Source organism: Humulus lupulus, chromosome 2, assembly GCF_963169125.1.
Source record: "Humulus lupulus chromosome 2, drHumLupu1.1, whole genome shotgun sequence".
NCBI lineage: Eukaryota > Viridiplantae > Streptophyta > Magnoliopsida > Rosales > Cannabaceae > Humulus > Humulus lupulus.
The window spans coordinates 204,635,469-204,656,952 of record NC_084794.1 but is presented as its reverse complement, the minus strand read 5'-3'; the positions used below and the strand labels follow the sequence as shown (position 1 = coordinate 204,656,952).

The 21,484-nt window shown below is 36.8% G+C and overlaps 1 protein-coding gene across 1 annotated transcript; it reads left to right on the top strand.

The window, feature by feature from the left end:
* Positions 1 to 929: 929 nt before the first annotated feature.
* On the top strand, positions 930 to 6,790 carry LOC133815095 (protein FAR1-RELATED SEQUENCE 9-like). The gene is made up of 3 exons (XM_062247979.1): positions 930 to 1,282; positions 4,970 to 6,067; positions 6,151 to 6,790. Exons 1-3 carry the CDS (start codon positions 930 to 932, stop codon positions 6,788 to 6,790), a joined length of 2,091 nt encoding a protein of 696 aa, XP_062103963.1.
* Positions 6,791 to 21,484: the final 14,694 nt, after the last annotated feature.

Sequence of the window (21,484 nt, the reverse complement as noted above, 5' to 3'; positions counted from 1 at the left end):
CATCCAGTCGACGTCATCTAATTTCGTTTTGGGCAGTTCGTGGAGGAACTGAAGATTGCATGAATTGAGTGAAGATTCAGAATCCATACCCCTGGCTGAATGAAAAAAAATAAATATCAATAGTATGTAAGACGAAAAGAAAACTTATAACCACAGATATAGGTACAGTGTAATGTAAATTGAAGCTCCCCTTGTACTTATAAGCAATCTACGAAAATATATTGTTCAAAAATATGGAAGTAATATTACGTGGGCCCACCAAGGACATGAGAGAGACAGTGTCCCTTTCAGCCACACGAAACATTGAGGTCAAACTTGACTAATATAAGGGTTGTAGGCCAAAAGTTAAGAGTTGGTTTAATGGAATAAAAATTATACTCCAATAATCAAATCCAGTTTAATATTTATATACATAACGGGTCCCACTTTTTTATTTAATCAATCATTCTTCATCTCATGAAATCATTTGGTGAAAAGTCTCTTACTCCAACTTTAAATTTATGACCTATTGCGGTGTGGGGAGTGTCTAAAAATATATTATTTTTCACCAAAAAGTCAAAAGTGAACTGTTTCCCCATTGAGTTTGGCATTATCCGAAACATGCTTTTCCTGAAATAGGGTAGACGTAATAAGTTCGGCCTAACCACGTTCCAATTACGTGTCCAAAAGTAACTTCTGACTTGCACCACATTACTACTTATTTGGTGATATTACACTTATGCATGCCTTTCTAATTGAATAAAATAATTAAATGATGTATAATTGTCCTTATTTGGAAATGACCTTGGATTAACAAATTTAGATACTCCAGAAGTAACCCCATCGACCTACCCCATCATCTCCTCCTACTTGTCTTATATAAATACCTATATTCATGTTTTGGATTTCATCACAAAACAAACTGAAAGTCAACATATTTAGGAGCTACAATGAAGCCTACAAGTTCTAAAAATCCTGTAGTTTTTCCTTGCCCAAACTTTGACGAGCTAAATGTAGAGCAAATGCAGTACGTGAACCACATTGCACAAGAAAACCTTAGGATTGCCACTGACCGGAGTGATATACAGAACCAGTTATGTGCCGCGCTCCTTCGTAACACCACACTCAACTCCGACGTGCAGTCCATGAAGGGGACGTTGGAAGATATGAAGGCCAAGTTCTTGGCGTTGGAATCATCAGTTAGGAGGGACCTTGAAGCTGTGGCATGTGCCATCGAGGAACTCCGCAACGGCTATATCACCATGTACACCTTGTTTGCTCAAGGTCCAAAGCCACCAACTCAGTAGTACGCTGTCTACTTGTAGAATAAGTGTTTCTAATAACTTATGAATATCAGTTAGCGTGTAATGACTCAGAGGTTGTGTGCTTACAACCAAACATGGATCATGGCTATGTTCTTTTGTGGGTGGCCACTACATCTGTTTAATATCTTCTTTAGAGAGTACATGCCACTTTTGTTGTGTTATATTATATGTATCGTCTCTCTCTCTCTCTCTTTCTGTACGTATACATATGTATATATATGTGTATGACTATGTATCGTGTGCCATGGACGTGTATGTTTTATTATATGACATTTGTCGTCGTATGAATTTATATTATCCTACAGATTATGGTTGCTATGTCCCTTATTCTTCATTGGCTTGTTGAAAATATATGGAAAATTAAATCCAAAATCAACCGTGCATATAATACATCTAAATAACTTCGTAATGGTAGAAAGACGAATATAATACGCACACTAGTTTGAGTTACATAAAATGGGCGTTCCTCCATAGGAAACAGTAATACTATTGACTCAATTGATGAAACGAACCTTCTGCAAATTAAACAGTGTAAAACTATGTAATGTTAATAATGGAGAATCCTCATTAAAGAAGGACGTGTTGGACACAAAAAATAGCATAATTAATGCTATCAAATCTTCCCACAACAAACCCCTTCTCCTAACAATAAATGAGGCAAAAGCCACACTCTCTGTGTATACATACATACATACATACATATATATATACATATAGATGATGAGTCTTACTCAAACGTGGTTTCGTCGTAACCAACGGGGAAATCAGCAGAAGGAGCTTCACTCCCCAGGCTTCAATTATAAGTTATGAGGAAGGGCTTGTAATTTAATCAAGGTTCATTCCACAATAAGAGTTTCACAAGTTACGGAACAAGGTAATGAAATCCATTTCATGAAAATCTGGAAAACTAGTACATATTATTCGTACCAATTGTTTATCAGTAGTCATGTAATTTTTTTTACAATTTAACTTGAAACACAAAGCTTTTGGTACCTTATTCTATCATATCCCCTTTCAATATGCTTTTTGACTTGGAGTTTGTGTGGTATTGGTGAGAAAGTTTGGAGTTGGTGAGAAAGTTTCATAGATCCTATGTGTCTACGAGCATATGCTTCATCTAAAAGTGAGACAAACCCAAGTGTACACTACTAGGGTTCTACCACGTACTAGAGCTGCACATATCCAAAATTGATTAAGTTGGGCAGGCATTGTTAACTTAAGTAAACCGATCTTAGTTTGTTGGGAGAGATTGTGATAATGTGATTTTTGTTTCATTGATATGCTTATTCGTTCATTTATTTCACAATAATTGACATTATATTCTGTGATTCCATCTTTTATTTTGGCGGGAAATTTATCTTCCTACTTGTCTTTCTATTTCTACACATATATATGTATAGATATGTATGTGAAGCTCCGTCATTGGTTCCCGACTCTCTAAACCCCTTAGAGAAAGCTTCACCTTTTCAAAAACACTTTTACTCTTACCATGGAATCATCCAAGTTATGCGTCAATCTCTTTCCTAAAGAATATGAAGTGAAAAAAAGAGTTGGAATCTCCAACAAAACAATTTCCTATACCATTCCCAGCGGACTTTCCCCTAACTCCATCACCACCAACTAACAACAAGGAGAAGACGACCATCCCCACTCCTTCGTCAGTAACTAGTTCGGCAACAGCCTCCCGTAGTGATAATGGAAATTTTTTTCCAAAAACTAAGATTGGGTTTCGCGGCAAGTGCAAAAATTGTATGAAGAAAGATGTGCAGATTTAGAAGCTTATGGCTTTCAAGGAACTTGTTGGTAAGAAAGCGACGACTTTAAGGATGAATTCAATGGATATTAAGTCTTTTCTTTTTGACCAGCGCCAGATTATGGATCATGTAGGGACTATGGTGAAACGACAAGAGACAATTAGTAGTGAGTTATGTGTTGTAGCTACGGAGGCAGGACCTACCAAGGAGATCATATTTCTTGACTGATTTAACTTTAACATTCTCGTCACATGGGTCTTCATTTCAGTTCTTGTATAAACTAGATGATCCCATGTGTATAAGAGACAATTAGTGGTACTGTTGATTACTTAAAAATTAAGAACCAGTAGGTACTAAAGTTACCTTAAACTATAAGTTAAGGGTAATGGATGTACCTACTATTGGTATTTTCGAAGTCATCATAGTGTGTAGCAGAAGATATATCTCCCTCAACCATCTATCGTGTAGCTACACATTATGTAATGATGTGATGTTTATCCTTTATTAATCATGTTTATGTTGATTTTGGTTGTTTGCGTCCCTACAGTGAATTTGTATTTTATATTGGATGCCTACAAAAACATGATAAACCCATTACAACTGGCTTCGATAGAAGATGTATATATATTGATAAAAGGTATATGACTGAAATGCTTGCCAAATCAAAATCAATTACAGTAAGGGTGGTCATATGCTCGAAAAGGGTTAAGTTGGAAAATGGTGGATGTGTGGGCAGTTACCCTTTAATTTGTTAATGCTTGAGAACAGTGACGAGTTGTTTAGGGTTTACGCCCTACACTTACCAAAATGAAACTCAAAGTATAGGTAGAGACATACACGGTAAAAGTACAAAACTTACCTTAAGTAGCTTATTAACCATTGGATACCTAATCCAAAACTAAATTCCAAACCCATTGGCCTAAAAAAATTAAGTGCTGAAAAAAATTCATCTTTTTCTGGGTTGTAAATTGAAATGACATACACAGGGAGGCAATGTTATTATAAATTGTATAGTTTAATTTTTTGTTTCCTTGTGATCCCACCAATACAAAACTGAAATTTTTGGGGAGGCACAGAAAGCCCATTTCAAGGTGGGTACTTCAATTTTCTTAGATATATTTTCCGGCCCTTCCCATTGGTAAGTTGGGGCTATAATAATCGATACCCTCACTAATTGTATGTAATTTACACTTTATTTATCGCTACATAATTGTGTTTTCTAATGTTTCTTTTACCATACAATAATTACTGATTTAACATAAATATGTGCCTACTTTTAATTACATGGGTACGTTTACTAAAGAAACTGAAGTGTCTAGGGTGATAAACATAGACATTCAATTGCATTTCCAGTGAATATAAGATTGAGTTAGGTTTTTTCCATCAAGCCTTATTTTTTATTTGATTTTTCTTTTCATCTCTAACAACTGTTTCTTTCATGTTCAGGAAACAAAAAAATAAGTACTCAAACAACATGGCGAATGACATGTCGGAAGCACTCGCAGAACTAAATATTACGAACAAGCTTCCACAACAATTAACAAAGGAAGACATTATAAACAAACACCTACCCACGGTTGGCCACTGGGAAGATTTTTACTACAAATACTCTTAGTGGATGGGGTTTAGTGTTAGAAAAGAAGATGTCCTTCGGGACAATGAAAATAAAGAGTGGCAAAGAAAATGGGTTTGCTCTAATCAAGGGTTTAGGCGAGAAAAGTGGACAAACCTAAAGAACTGTAAGAAAAAAACCTCGAGCTGTTACTCGCACAGGGTGCCTAGCACTATTGCGCGTGAATTTTGACAAGTCCGAAAACAGTTGGGTAGTGAAAGACTTTAACCCAACACATAATCATGACCTTGCTTTGAAGACAGATATGCAGTTCTTGAGATCTAACCGTGCTGTCCCAGATTGTATGGGTGCCCAAGTAATGTCAATGAGACGGTCGGGCATACGAACTTGCCACATATTGAATCACGAGGACATGAGTATGTTCCGTTCTTGAAAAAGGACTTATACAATTGGATTGGACGACAAAGAGAGTTAGAAGAGGAGGAGGAAACAGATGCTGAGGGTGCCCTGGGATACTTGGAATGTCTTGGGTTACGTGACCCCAATTTTTTTGAAACACACACAATAGACGGGGAGTATAGGCTCGTTGACTTGTTCTGGGCCGATGGAATTTCGAGAGATGACTATGGACGTTTTGGGGAGATCATCGCATTTGACACAACGTACAAGAAGAATGCTTACAACAAACCCCTTCTTCTTTTTGTCGGCGTGAATCACCACTTCAGAACTGTTGTCTTCGCAGTGGCATTGCTGTACGATAAGAAGGAGGACACATACATTTGGTTGCTGGAAGAATTCCTTCAATGTATGAACAAAAAATTGCCTCAGGTTGTTGTCACTGACGGAGATAAAGCTATGGCTAAAGCAATAGAGAAAGTCATGCCTAATGCTGTCCATCGTTTGTGTGCGTGGCACCTTCAGAAAAATGTTACCATTAATGTCCCTCACCCGATTTTCAAGACAAGGTTTAATGAGCTTCTATATCAATATTGTACAGAGGAAGAGTTTGACGAGAGTTGGAGTGGCTTGGTTACAGAATTTCAGATACAAGATAGCCAATGGGCAGCCATAACATACAACAATAGAAGGAGTTGGGCAGAATGCTTCCTACGGGGTAATTTCTTTGCGAGCCTCAGAACCACCCAAAGGTCGGAGTCGATGAATTCTTACCTGTCACACTTCTTGACAAGCAAACTTAAACTTAAAGACCTTGTTGGCCAAGTTGATAAAGCCATACAAAGCATACGCCACACGGAACGCGAAGATGACTTCATCAGTAACAACACATCGCCCCAGTTCCCTTCCAACATACTACAACAGTATTACCAGCAAGTTGCTTCAGTTTTGACAAGAAACATGTACGATAAGGTCGCACAAAAAATCGACAACGCTCTTGCATACTCAATTGATTCGACAAGTGTAGAATTTGGGTGCAGGTATTTTCCCTAAGTCGTTTCCGTAGAGGACTGGTAAGAAGTGTAGTTCGGTACGTAATTGATCATGATCACTTTGAATGTAGTTGCATGCTATTCCAGTCAGACGGAATCCCGTGTCGAAATATGTTTGCGGTAATGAAGCATTTTAACCTACCCTGCATTCCGAAACCTCTGTTAAAGGAACGCTGGAGGAAGGACGCCAAATTGAGAGGTGAATTGAGTAGCGCTCCCCATGATAGGGTCCCCCGTGATGTGTTATTATGTACCCGTTGGGGATCGTTGACATCACGGTTAAATGCAATGGGGTACTATGCTACACAACGTGATGATACATATGAAGAAGCATTAAGCGAAATGTCCCGTTTGGAGGAAAAATTTAAAACAATGTGTGGTCAGCCTAATGATGAGTTTGAATCGAGTCACGTTGTACATGGGGACCACCGATCGCAACAACAACAGAGAGTAATTGGGGATCCGGAAATTGTGAGAACGAAGGGGAGGGAACCAAACAAAACAAAATCAAAATATAAGCGCGTGGACAATGCCACCCCAAGGAAGAATAGGTGTCGCAACTGCAACCAATTAGGCCATAATAGGGCGACTTGCAAAGTTGTTCCAGAAGTGGATAATCAATCCATGGAGACAGAAGATCCAACATCTTCCAACTATCCAATGTACTATACTCCGAACGTGGAAGACATCAGTCAAAGTCAAAGGAGTTAATTAACAGGAGATAATGGCACAAACGAGCAATGGCATAGTCACCAATGACCTACTATTTCGAAACAAATTCTCAATCCCTCTACAGATTGTTACATCCCATAGCCATGCGATCAGTTTTATGGTAAGGGTTTAGAATTAGTTTGCAAAAAAATTCACGAATTATGTGCAATGCTTTGTATGTCTCGTTTTTTACCAAATGTAATGTTATGGACGTCAATCTTGTTTACTAAGTTCTACTATATGGAATGCCCTTACTATGTTTTGAAGAGTCATTTATGGATGGATCGTTATAGGAATCATTTGTTGACACATTAATTTAAGAATTTTTGCGGAAAAGATACTACAATAATTCGTTAATAACAAAATTGAGGCATAATTAATTGATTTTGTCCTTGTGTAGCATGCATATATATATAGGACAATATTTTTATAGGGGCTTTACTTTAACTCCTAATGGTGGGGCGCTCAGTGTTTCGCATCCCGTTTACAGTTTTCGGGGGGACTATTTTATGATCGTGTTTACTATAGCTATTTATAGATTCCTGCTAATTTTCAAGAAATTGTGAGTAGTTTATAGTACCGAAAAATAGGTTCAAATATGTAGTTTTTCACGCGCTTAAAAAAATTTAGTCACGCAAGCACCATGTTTCAACATAGTTTTCAGTAATATGCTCTATTCACAAATTTTTGAAAATTAGCAGATGCTCCTAATAGCTACAATATACACGGTTATAAACAAATCCCCTCGAAAATTGTTCAAGTTTTCAAGAACACTGACAGCCCCATCGCCACCGATGGGGATTAAAGGGAAGCCCCTTTAGCATAATTTCCTTCTTTTTATATATATATGATGTTCCTCGTGTATTTTGTTTAGTGGGGCCACATTACTACTATCATGTGAGCCTAAATTGCTTGGTATATTATTGGGACTCAATTGTCCAAATTAGTGAAGTCTTACAGGGTATGAAATAAGTTGTTCATTATCTTGCCTAGCCTATATCATCAAAAGGAAGGTGAGGGGAGGTGGAGATTGAGTGAAACTAGCCATTGCTTGTATTCACAATTGATGCATAGTACGTTCAATATTACAATTATGCGAAAGGTATGATTGGATTGGAGACATATGAATTGATTAGTACAATTTATGCAAAAGGTATGGTAGGATTGGAGACATAAAAATTGATTGGATCTATGATTTGACAAACCTGTTGACTTGCTCAATATAGAAGAGTAGACAAATATGATTACTTACTTCTTCCAATTAATAGTTGTTGACATATATCAAAAAATTTGTAAAAGTTAATTGCTACTACTAGAGAAATATTAGAACCATACAAATATTCTGTATTTAAATAATGTCTTCATTAATCCATGTTATTCGTTACAAACATGTTTAAACCCTTAATAAACAAACAAAAAAAAAGACAAACAAATTGGACCACTCATCTGTAAGGTGAATTAACAATCACCACGCCATCGCACTAGAACACTTCAGTTCTTCATGTTCTTCTACGTCCAAGTGGGGCAACATCACCAACTATATTGTTAATTTTCTCCTTCAGGTACTCATCGTATCTACTCACTGCTTCTGCCTTAAGTTCCTGTAGTGCTTTCAACACCCTTTCATAGGCTGCCATGAACGCGACATCCCTCACTTCCTCTATTTTCTTTGTCTTCTGTTGAAGCTCTGTTTCGAGCTGCATTATCCTGGCTTTCATGGACTCGTTATCTTTCTCTAGCATGCGACAATCCAAATTTCTAAAGAAAATTTCTTCATCCTTCCTCTATAATTTGATCTTCAGATCGTTTATATAGTCTATAGGTTCGAGGGGGAGGGTGTTTATGTTGCTGTTGGTAAACTCCTCCCAATCCGGTCGATCTACGTGATGGTCGCCCGTGACAGGAAATACCTCAATATTGCACGAGTCAAATGAGGAGTCTGAATCCATGGGTATGGGTGGAAGGAAAAATTATGGGGTGGAAGGGATGAAGGAAGATATGGCTGCCAAAGTAGTTGGTAGTGGTTTGTGTGATGGATAACCTTTTTTTACTCGTTCAAAATGGCCAGTTGTTGTACACTGTCTATATTTGAGGAGGGCCCCCACGTATACATGAGATTTTTGTCTTACTGTGACACGCCAAAGGTCAACTTCACATTGAATGTTGAGACATACCGTAAAGATGCATTATTTTTTGCACAAGGTACAATTCCTTGTCTAGGGAAATCATGCCAGGTGTTATGAGAAAGGAAAAATCTTGAGAATTATACTTAAATGCTTTGTATTGGTTATAAAAATCACTGGACCACAATTAACCACATTAAAAATAACAACATTATCGATGGTTATCGTATATGTGTATGTGTCAAACAAACTTAAAAAAATAGTCTATATGTTTAAAGTGTCATGTCATTATTAATGGAAGCACTTCAAACAAATATAAAAGACCATTTATTAGGCAACACAATTAGTTTATGTTCCATGACCAAATATATTATCTCCCTACTTTGTTCTACGGATGTAATGTCCTAATTTTGCTAATAACACTTACTGGTTTAGGGGGCATAATTGGATGTTGATGTATTAGTGTAATTTAAAAGTCATATTATATGTGAATATAATGAGTTATGCGATGATGCGACTACGTAAGCATGTTTTACTGCATTTAAAATGATTAAAGGGTCGTATTTGTTGAAAAGAGTATTTATGTAATATTCCCCCTGTAAGGGTATATATGTAATTTTATGTGCTTTGTGAGTGAGATCACATTATTATGTTGTACGCCCTAATTTTTTACGGGCTATTAGCGAGATGAGATATGGCATAATTATATTAGCCATGTGGATATCGCGTGGCCGGAGTTGTTGTTGTCAAGTCCTACCTCTTAGCTCTCGGAAAATGCGCCAAGAATGGCCCAAGTAACAATCCCAAAGTCTCAAAACTAGAGAGTCAGTAGACGGTAAATTCTGAGATTCTGATCCGTCGACCAACCAAATCCATCCCCGAAATGACTAATCGGTGAAGACAACTCACCAGTCGACATAGGCAAGCACCTCTCATCGGCATAGGCAACACCTCTGCTCGGTATAGGCAAAGCATTCTTCTATCACACCTCTGCTCTACCATGACACATCTCTGGTCTGTCAAAAATCTTCACCGGTGGGACAAAGAATCTTCCTGGTCGGTCAAATCACTTCCAAACCAGATAAATAATTATGATGACTAGTAATATCACAACTCTGAAGATTAATCTCCGACCTTTCCCTCCTTGGGTAATACATTTATTGAATATTAATGTGTCATTTACTGACCATGCATTGCGACTTGTCACTTCTGTTTGGCACGTCATTGAACTGAAATGTTGGGGATAACTCCTATTAATAACACGTAGATGCACTTTTATAACCAAATGACTAGTTTACCGAGTTAAACACGGTTTAAAGCTCACCATAACAATCTTGGAGTAACCAGGGAGTTACACTCTCTCACTATTGTTGTCGTGGACCACCATCTAAACACAAACTCTAAGGCCAAAATCTCTGTCACCATCACCTCTTCAAATCTTCAAAGAGTCCACACGACGAAGGTTATCTTTATTATTGTCGAAACCCTACAACCAACATTTTAAGGATCTAGGAATTCTTTTAAAGATCAAGGTTGCGGTGTAGTTCAGTTTTGAATGTTTTGAGTTTTAGATCTACTAGTTTATGTTTTAATAATGGTATAATGTTAATGAAATGGGATTTTAAGCAGGATTAGCATATAAATGTTAAGCATGTTGTATATGATTTATATTTTGTTGGTTCACTATTTATGCTTATTTGGGTTTTCTTGCTGGCAGGTGGCTTACGGGTGCTATGTGGTGCAAGTAAGGGCAAAGATAAGTTGGACCAACCATGAGTTGGAGAGCTCTAGGGGCTGTGTGTACATATGTAGCCTGCTCGACTGCCACGACCGTGATTTCTTTTAAGGATTTAGGGTTACTGTGTTTTATGCCGCTTAGGATGCCCCTTTAGCCATGTGACGAAATGGTCACTCGGGCTTAATTGATAAGTGAACCTTTCATAAGTTTGAACAGGATGGGTGTATGGTGAATAGTCACCAACATAACCCTCCTCATGACCGTAGAGTCATAACCCTGGAACAACGTTCCCTAGCCATGTGACAAACAGTCACCGGGCCCATATGCCATGGCTCTGAATAACTAGTCTTATAATAGCCTAGCGCTTATAAGTTCATTGACCTTAGGGTTGGTGCAGCATTAATGCCATAGAGCCATTCAATGCTGATATCAATTAGATCTAATATTCATTTGGCTCGGCGTTCTCAACGCTATGCCATTTCTGACTCTTTAGGTCAGTGTCCCTGACTAATCAGTAATATACAAGTATTCACCATTTGCTAGCATTCAATAGGCAAACCATGTCCACATTAATCAATCAACATCCCTCAATAATAACCACGCATGTCATATATACACAGGGTGCAATTTTCTTACCTCAGATTCGAGGTAGAAAGATTAAAAGAACGACCCGTGACAACGATCAATCTTTAGTCCTTTAGCGGTCACCTAATCATAACCAAACACGGGACATCATTAATAATAATGATCAACATAGGTTTCCACACCAATATCTAGCCTCCGGAAGATCAATCCCAACTAATCCAAGTAGTAGGAACACTCCCGAGGCCTATAACTAAGTTCCCGGGATCAAAACGAGCAAAAGGGGTGAAAACAGGGCTAGGGCTGCGGCCCTAGCACCATGGGCTGCGGCCCCTAGAAATCATTTGTTGAAACAAGCGCCGCGACGCCCAACACCAAAGGCCACGACACCCAGCCAAAACAGAACCACCTTTTCTTCCTCTTCGAACCAGGGCCGCGGCGCCCAAGAACAGGGCCGCGGCCCCCGACCCAAAGCCATTCCCGAATGTGTTTTCAACTTCTCCAATCTTCCAAAATCACACCTAACCATCCCCAATCATCAAAAAAAAGTTCCCAAAACTCCAAAACCCTCAAAACCCAAGGTTCAAACCCACCAAAAACTCAACAATTCACAAAGTCCAATTCAAACCTTAGAAACTCGGAAAACAAAAAACTTTAAACTTATATTACCTTTGATTGGGTTGTTTTCTGTCAAATCCTTCGGTGAAGAAGCTTCTAATATTTCCTAGGATCGCTATGCCTCGATCCTCCCTTGATTCCGACTCCTAGAACTCGAGATATCTTCGAAAATGCTCAAAAGGTAAAACGGGCTATCGAAAGGGAGAACGAGAGGTTTTCTAATCGTACGTTCTATCTGACGGCTACTTCAAGCTTAAGTAACCTCAAATAAAACCTAATGCTCGGGGTCCCGAAAATATCCCCGGGGACATTATAGTCAAAGCCTCCGAAATTTCACCCTGATCTCAAATATTCCCATTTTATCATCAAATAAATATTTCTATTACCCCAAAATTGACCCCGTTATGACAAAACCACTAATGCAATATATATGACCGTCTCATGCCGAATTGTTCTTTGTTTATATCTCCATAATAATGGAATCTCATTCACAAATCGCATTATGCACCCAAATACACATATTCACCCTCAATGGGCCAAATTATCATAATAGCATAATTATTCAAATGTGCACCCACATGCACGCATATAACATCATATCATAATGCCATCCACATATACATGCATAATAACATTTAATGGCAAAATTAAACAAGAATGGCTCTCCCGGCCTACTAATCCCGCCATTAAACCATACCGGAGAATTCGGGCCATTACATTTACTACCCTTTTGCTTTTGTTTTGTGTTACAAACTCTTATTTGATCCTTTTACTTCATGAAACCTTTTTAATGGAATGTATTACTTGTTTGACACAAAATAATGAACAAAATTTATTATTTCTTCCCCACTATTCAATTGTCATTACGCATTACGGTAACACTGTTGGATTTACTACGTCGTTAGACGCATCGTTCAAGTTTGATGTGTTTACATTTTCAGATAATGAAATAACTACGGTACATATGAAAATCATAAACACACACGATCGATGACAGAAACTGGAAAATAACGGTGTTTTGATTCTCTCAAATTAGTCTGAGTATATTATGCAATATGTTATCACAATTATAGGGGGTTCACTCTCTGTCCCATTGATTATTTTCGAAAACGAAATTCATCAATTTCATGATCTGAAGTATACACATTACGAAATTAGTGGCTGATTTTGAAATTAATGAAAAATAATGTAAATCTTTAATTTGTTTTAAGCATATATGGAAAAATAAAATTTTATATGCCTAAACCTTTTTTTAGTTGCAGTAAATAGGAAATTTTTATATGAATATATAACAACACTCGTATTTACAATAAATAACCGATTACCACTGATAATTTGCCATAAAAAGAAATTCAATTGTCACCACCCTTTTAATATATACTTTATTGGTTTTCGTATGAGCAAAAATTTTCCTTAAATCTTCTTATTTGTGGTGTATTAGAAATGGAAGACTCCTGGAGGCTACTGCGATGGTGGACTGGGAAGCCAACTACCACATCGAATTTGTTCAAAGTCGGGGTGCCAATCCCCACATATACAGTTCTATCCATGAACGATGGACTGCCCCTGCTGCAAATGAGCTTTTGATAAATGTGGATGCTGCCACTAACAGGGGCCGAGGCTGCTGTAGCAGTCGCGTGGTGACCAGGGACAGTGAGGGCAGGGTTATTGCGTCCAAAAGCAATTTCATAAACTGTGCCCACGAACCGCTTGTGGCTGAGTTGTTGGCCATTAAACATGGCATTGAGTTGTGTAAGAGTTTAAATCTGCAGGGGGGATGCTTGTTTCAGATAGTAGCTTAGCAGTGGGTATGCTCAATAGACCTCCAGAAGAGAGTGGACATCTTGATTTACTAGTGGCTGCTATTAGAAGGGAAGCAGAGGATCTCAGAATTTTGTCTGTTGGGTATGGCCCAAGATCGTCGAACACTGTTGCTCATTTGACAGCCAAGTATGCTATTCGGTATCAAGCTTCTGGCTTTTGGGATGGAGGGGTTCCCCCTATGGCGTCTTCGGGTCTGGCTAAAGATATGGCTGGCCTGGTTGGGCGACCCTAGGCTGCTCTGTTTTCTTTGATAATTTAATGTATTTTCTCTCAAAAAAATAAAATAAATGGAAGACTCAAATCTAAATTCACATGATAGTTTGTTTTATTCGGATTTAGAAGCCCGAAATGGTTTTTCAAATGTGGGACCCCAACCCATTGTAGTGGACCCGATATAAAAAAGTAATTCAGTGGGAATATTCCAAGCCATTTGCACTATATATATTTTTTTATATTCAGAAAAAAGTGTGAGGACAAATTTAGCAATTCAAGCTTTGCGTGATTAAGTATATCTCCACGTTTGGCAGAAGTGAGGACATTGCCTATGGTACTAGACCTATAGGGACTGTTCAGTTTCTCTCTTTGAAGAACAAAGGTTCACATTACTTAATAAACTTGAAAATGTACTGATGAATTCTTTCCCCCTGGCACTTTACTTTCAGTTCCCACTCCAAAGAAAATGAGATACAAAGCCTTGGCCACCCGCTTCCCCGCAATGACGGCCGAAAAGATCGAGGACTCTCACAGACTGAGTTCCCTCCAACGTCGTCCCAGGAAAATGACCATCAAAAGTGATGCAAGCCCAGTGGAAGAGGGCGTACAACCACAGAGTGTGGAAGGTGGCGAACTCCAAGGGCATCCTTCCACCACCCAACCACGGCGTAAGCGAGATAAACACTTTATGTAGCAGCTGCCCTTCCTCTTGATAAAGAACATATTTTTTAAAAAAAATAAAAGAGGGTAGTCAATGCACGTTGGTCCCTTCCTCCTCTTCAGACTCAGAGATATCGGACCCTGAGATTTACATGAGCAGGAGTACATTCCAGAAAGTGGCTTTCAGCATGTTGTTCAATCTCCGAACGGACATTGACGAGATAAAGAAGAGAAGGTTTTGCCATTGTTGCCAAGGGGCCAAAATGAAGAGTGTTGACTTATTCAGGGAAAAGTCTCCAAGTCCATCAAGTCGATCTAGCCCTGAGTTGTAAGGTCAGTGGATGTTGAATTTTTAAAGTACTGTACTTTCATGTACCCTTCACTCATTTGGTTTTGTTGTCATGTTATTAGTTCCAAGTACAAAACCAATCAGTGATGTTGTTAGTTATTATTGAAGTTTAATTTTGAAGTATCAGAGTGGTTCAACATGTTTCCAGGTTCAACAATGAGTGATTTCGCCCGTGTTTGGTGAAGTAGAACTATGATATATTGTGACGTTGTTTAGTTCCTTTACTTTGAAGTAGAATTATCATATATATTTTCCTGTTTTTTCTTAAGTTTAAACTTTTTAAAAATTAGTACTGTCTCCTCGGTTTCTATATGGATTCCCTTCAAAAAATTCATCTCTATCGCCCGAGGATATTGGTAAGGGTTTTCATCTAATGATCAGTTTAATAAGAATGGACGAATAAGACAAATAAGGAAATTCACAAAAATGATTACCATGTGAATTGGAGGACGATTTGTACTGCATTAACTGGAAAAGTGATACAATGGCATACCTAATTTTACTGGCAGTTTATTCAAGAATTATTGTTATTCAAATACAACCTGCACATGCAAGTTTCAAAGTAATAATTTTATAAATAAACTCCAACCAAAACATCATTTTTTGTTACGTCGCCCTTGTGCATTTATTCTCCACCAACAAAGAAAAATGATCTGCGCGTGTATAAAATATTACGTCCATAATATGTTCACTCCGCTTTGTAAAGTATAATTTAAAATGAGAAATATTACCCAAACGTCCCTAGGTGCACTATCTTTTTCAATTAGAAGGTTAATTAATTACCGTAATACATGTGGCAACTTACAAGTCTTTCAATTGGACTGTTTATGTACAAGCAATACCATGGAATCAGTTTTTGTTACTCCGTTATTGAAGTAGAAAGGGTACACACAAAATTATCAGACATATGGTATCTCATAGGAACTAGTGTAAAATATATTTTGTCTCTCAGGGGTATCTCATAGGAAAGTGTAAAATCTATTTTGTCCCTCAGTGAGCTGCTTCTAACTTTTCACATTTTAAACGTTATTTCACATTTTAAACAGTATTTTTGGATCCATGTATGAATGTAAACATTTTAATTAAAAAAACTTCACTTTTTCTCACAAATTTTAACCGTTAATCACATTTAATTATACCTTTATTGATAATATATGCCTATAGAAAGTGCAATCACGTTTAATTAATTCTTTATGGCTAATAGACTCGTTTAGAGAGTCTAACACTATTTAAAAACAATATTCGCTGCCGTTTTTTCAAACACTATTGGACGAGTTCCCCACCTTTTGTTCATGTACAATGATCATTGCAAAACAAAAAACAAATGGATTTGGAATATCCCATTTTTCTTAACAAATATAAAACAAAACAAAATTGAACTCTTCAAAAATGTGTTAGGCAAGATTGAGATACAGAATATTCTGTCAGAGTCTTGCGTCTCTTACTATCTTACCACATTTGGCATAGTACTCATAATGAACCTATGTTGCAAGGCTTATAGGGACTATTGAATTTCTTTGTGCCATGACCATGCTCATTAAATTTCAATATATCTTTTCTAAATCTAACCCTTTTTCTCAATGAGCACCTTCATCAATTAAACATTTTCCTAGTTGGAAGATGAGGAGATACATTGCCTTGGCAAGCAGACCCTCTTCAATAACAAGCGACAACTCTGATGCCTATGAGGAGTCATCTCCCCCGCTAAGGGTCGGCTCTTCGAGGAAGAAGAACAACGAAGTCCATAAAAGGACAGCGAAAGAGTTCGTACGTCCCCAATCTTCACAAGGTGCCGCAATCAAACAACATCATTCCACCAGACAGCCACCCCAGAAGCGAGGTGATAAGTTTATGGATCAATAGTACCTCTTCTTTATGTTAATGTGTTTGAATTCCTATATATAATACGGTTTTAACATTACGTTAGGAATGGTTACAACTTTTCAAGGACTGACTTTTATATTGTGTTTATACCATAACGAAGGACGACCACGCAAAAATCATTTGCCTGACACTGATGGAATTGTCAATGAGGTACCGCTGGCGGAAAGCAAATCATATTTGCAACCGGTCCCCTTCACCTCTTCGGACTCCAACATCTCAGACCCTGGTATTTACATGAAGAGGAGTAGATTCCAAAATTTGGCTTTGAGCATGTTATTCAATATCCGAATTGACGTTGACGAAATAAAGGACGGAGGGTGTTGCCATTGTTGCCACGGGGACCAAAATAACAGTCCACCTCGTCACTCCAGCCATAACTTGTAAGCCAAGAATACTGAAGGTTCTATTTTGTATTAAAAGAACTCTACTGTTTAATTAAGCTCTTCATTATATTACAATTGTAAGGTACAAACCAATCATTGAGGTAGGTAGTTCTTCTTGTTTAATTTGCCAAGTACACACTGGTTGGGTTATGTTTTGTTTCAGGGGAAATGGCTCCTTCACCTCTTCTAAACCCATGTATGAATTAGTATGTATTATGTGGTGATAATGACTTTCGTTACAGAGCTTGTTTTTCACAAGTATGGAGCATTTTATTAAGCAAAATATCTCAAACCTAATTTAATTAGAAACACATTCAGTGAAAATTTTAATTGATATATAGCCTGATCGTTTTAGTTTAATATAAACATGTTTTAGAAAAACAGCAACCATTAAATAAGTTTGTGTTACGTCGAACTTTCGTTTTGTTCGCCAATCATTAAGACAAATTACTTAGTCTAATCGTCTCATCTACGTGGATAACTGTACGGTTTGTTCTCACTACTACCTTGAACCTAAAAAAAACACCTATAACTACTACATTAAACCAATCTGGACATATAACCTGTCTATTATTATCACTACTCAATATTGATGTACATTGAAATGAGATTCATTTTCTCACTGACATATAACCTATCATGTGGGACCCCATGAGTACTCTACCTCTTAAATTACACCACTAGTGTCGACTGTGTCAGAGAAGGGGCAGCCATGTCAAAGATATTAGGGATGACAAGTAACCACGAGAATATTCTAAACGAAGATCCTCAAATCATTTAGTGCAATCTTTTGTTCACCAAAACACTGATACTAAATTCATTTAAGAAGAGAGGGTACAACACCAGGCATATTAGTTGGAATCACTTCTGTCTGACTAGCCTCCACCTGACAGAAAGTCCCTTGTATTGTAAGAACTACATACATGTCTCCATGTGCCCCTCTCATGCATGGCCGACGATCTTTCTTCTAAGGAGGGGTACTGGACAATTTCTACCGCTATAATAGTCAGATGATTTGGAAAACAATTAGAGCAAGCACCATTCAGCGAAATCGTTTTTGCTCTTCCACTAATAGAAATAGATACATCCATTACGACATATCTTCTGAAAATAACCCGATGGCTTTCTTTAAGGAGGATGAAGAGTTACACATCCACTGGATCCAAAAACAATTTAAAAACAACCATAACTTTAGCAAACCAACCATATGAGTTGAATAATAGGCCCAAAGCAAATGGTCTTACTGTTTGCGCAACCTAAGGCCCGAACTCACCCCATTTTCACTCAAAGATAATTAATATGCATGTGCCAGTACACCAAACAATAAAAATGAACCACGCATCAAGGAAGTATAACAAACAGTGAAGAAATAAATGAACATTAATATGGCTTCACCGATTGTGCTGTACTATATCAAATATAAAATCATCTCAATGCACCATGTTCTCCCTCTGGTTGTTAGGATGAAGGTCATTCACATTCATACCAACTTATGTAGTGGTGGTGGATCATCTCCATTTCGGTCTCACAAATTTCAATGCAATGCCCCGTCCACTAGAGTGAAAATCGGTAAAAATTTGAGCTAGTGCAGCGACAAAGCCAAGTACCCCGTGGTGAAGCAATAGAAGTTTTTTTTTCTACCAGAGTAACTTACTAATTTACATGGTATTATGTAATGGTTCATTGTGTGGGTACTTCTCTAAAAATGGTCGTTCAACTAATACAATTCCACTATAAGTTATTCATTAAACACATTTGCTTTACTCTGTACTTTGAAATGTGATTTAGTACTCCGAAACTTGATCTATATTCAAATAAATTTTATCATCTCACTCAACTGTTTCTTTTTTTTAATAATTTGGGCATTTTTTTTATAGCCCACATATAAGCGGCCTACTTCATTTCCTCAAGGGGGTCATAATTTTTTTTTAATTGAAACTACAGGGTTCATTGTTTCCTAAGTTGGAAAAAATAACATGAAAAAATAACATGTAATCGTAATAATAATATTCTAAAATTGCTCACTATAATTAAGCTTTGTTATTACCTTAAAATAATAATATAACCAATAATATTTTCATAACAAACTTTCACGGATCCTTATAATCACATAAACTTAGGCAATACATGGGGGAGCCACAACACAAATAATTTGAAACAAAACAACCTTGAGTAGTAGGCACTATTGGAAAATAAAATTGTGCTTACCACCCTCAGAGAGACAAGATTCCAACACACCTACTACGCCATGTTTCACTTCCAAAATACCATATACAACCAATATCTCTCCCATTTTCACAATGCACAAACTCCAAATTTATAAATGCAAATGGAAACCTTGTCATGATTGTGTTTGACGAAGGACAGTGCGTTGTATACAACCTTCTCACAAGATCAGTAAGTCCTTCAATCTACAAATTGAGATTCTAGTTTTAATATCTAGTTTTCTTTACCCTGTCTATGTACTCATTTAGACAATTCTCCTTGTAAGTTCATTTATGACTTACGAGGAGCATGGAGAGAAGGTTGTGAATATGGACGTAAGGGGTGGTAGCAAAATGACAACTTACATACTCTCAGGATCCCCAATACACTTGCAATTAGATACCAGAATCAAGCAACTGTGGTTGTGAAGTAAAAAAGTATTACCACTAAACCAGAAGGGTGTCTATGTTCACAATCGCTCTAGCATATCCTCCTACTGCATCCAATACGACATACTCATACAATCGACACTTCTCAATTGGTTGACCTCATCTTCAGTGCAATCAATAATAAAATAATAATTTCCTCGTCACCTTACTTTAACTCACATATCTCACTATGCATTTCATCTGAACCAAAAGGAGTGTATTAGTGATAATTTTTACAACCATTATCTCCTAAATGTTTATCGCTCTTTCTTTGTTTCCACTAAATTAACTAGAAAAAAAAAAAACACAACCCATGTATTATTATTTTCTTTAGATATTGTCACACATAATTTGACGTAGATTATGAAGTCATCCAATACTAGAACAAAAATTACTTCAAACAAAAACCAAAGCATTGAAACTTAATAGAAAAAAAATGTACAAACTAACAACACTAAAATATATGTTCTCCTTGGGTTGTACTTTAATTTTCTCACTTAACAAACCCTCAAAAGTTAGTAATCAGAATTAAACTTCTTATGTGGCTAATACATATACCAATATGCCCAATATTCATGCAAAATAAAAACCCCATGCAAAAATTAACTACTAAATGGTAATGCGGTGTGTCATTCAATAATTAATATATTTAAAAATAAAATTTATTTATATTAAAAATTTGCCACCTCATTATATTCATTGCTTATACGGCATAAATTTTTTTTAACAACTTCAGTTTTTGTTACGTTATTTTATTATACATTTGTCTAAGTCAATTATAATAGTTACTTAGTAGCAGTCAAATAGTTACGTGTTCACAATCGTAAATAAGTCTCAACTCTTACCTATATTTACTATAAAACCCTCAACTGTATTATTTATTGGACCTAAAATTACCCTTCTACCCCCCACTTACTAAAACAGTGCCAATTAAAAAATCACAACCGGTTATACCAAGTCATAATATTCAAAAGTCAACATTTTTATACCAATGTAACTTTGACACTTGGCAAATTTCTGGGCCTCACATAAACCCCACATGAAGGACTTAGTCCTGTGAGGGGCGCCAGAATGATCCATATGTAAATATTTACAATTATTGTAAATTTAAAAAATAATTATACTACATTTAAGTTTTATTTTTTCTAAAAAACACTTTAATTTATTGATTCAATCTATTGCGGAAGAGAGAAAAAGTTCGACGAGAAAGAAAATTGTGCTATAAAACTGAAAATTGAATTCATTGAATTACAGTAGTGTATCAAATACTTATTTATACAGAAAAATAAGAAGGAGAACTAAACCGACTAAGGCTAAAATATGAAAGATAACTATCCTAACTAATCGGACTAATGTCTACTTAGAATAACAAAACTGATAACAATTCTATTATTCTGTTATATAAAATCTGTTACAATCCAAGACTTGTTAATGGAATATGTCACCAAAAAGAATACTTATTGCCTAGCTATTATCTCGAGGGACATGTGGCATTTACTCTATTGAAGAATAGGGAAAAGGACACCAATTTAAAGAAGGATTCTTCCATAATTGCACGCAAACAAAAACAGAGGCGTAGTAGCCCTTGAATTTATTTTTTAATATTTTAATTTTTCAAATGATATAAATTTTTAATAAATAATAATTCCCAAATTTCTTCTAATTTTTTTTTTAAATAACACAAATT

Excerpts from the sequence above, each read along its gene's own strand:
- LOC133815095 (XM_062247979.1), top strand. The coding sequence starts at position 930 with ATGAAGCCTACAAGTTCTAAAAATCCTGTAGTTTTTCCTTGCCCAAAC. Across the intron at positions 1,283-4,969 it reads GGTCCAAAGCCACCAACTCA|ATTGTATGGGTGCCCAAGTA; the intron begins GTAGTACGCTGT and ends GTGCTGTCCCAG. Across the intron at positions 6,068-6,150 it reads AGTGTAGAATTTGGGTGCAG|TTGCATGCTATTCCAGTCAG; the intron begins GTATTTTCCCTA and ends CTTTGAATGTAG.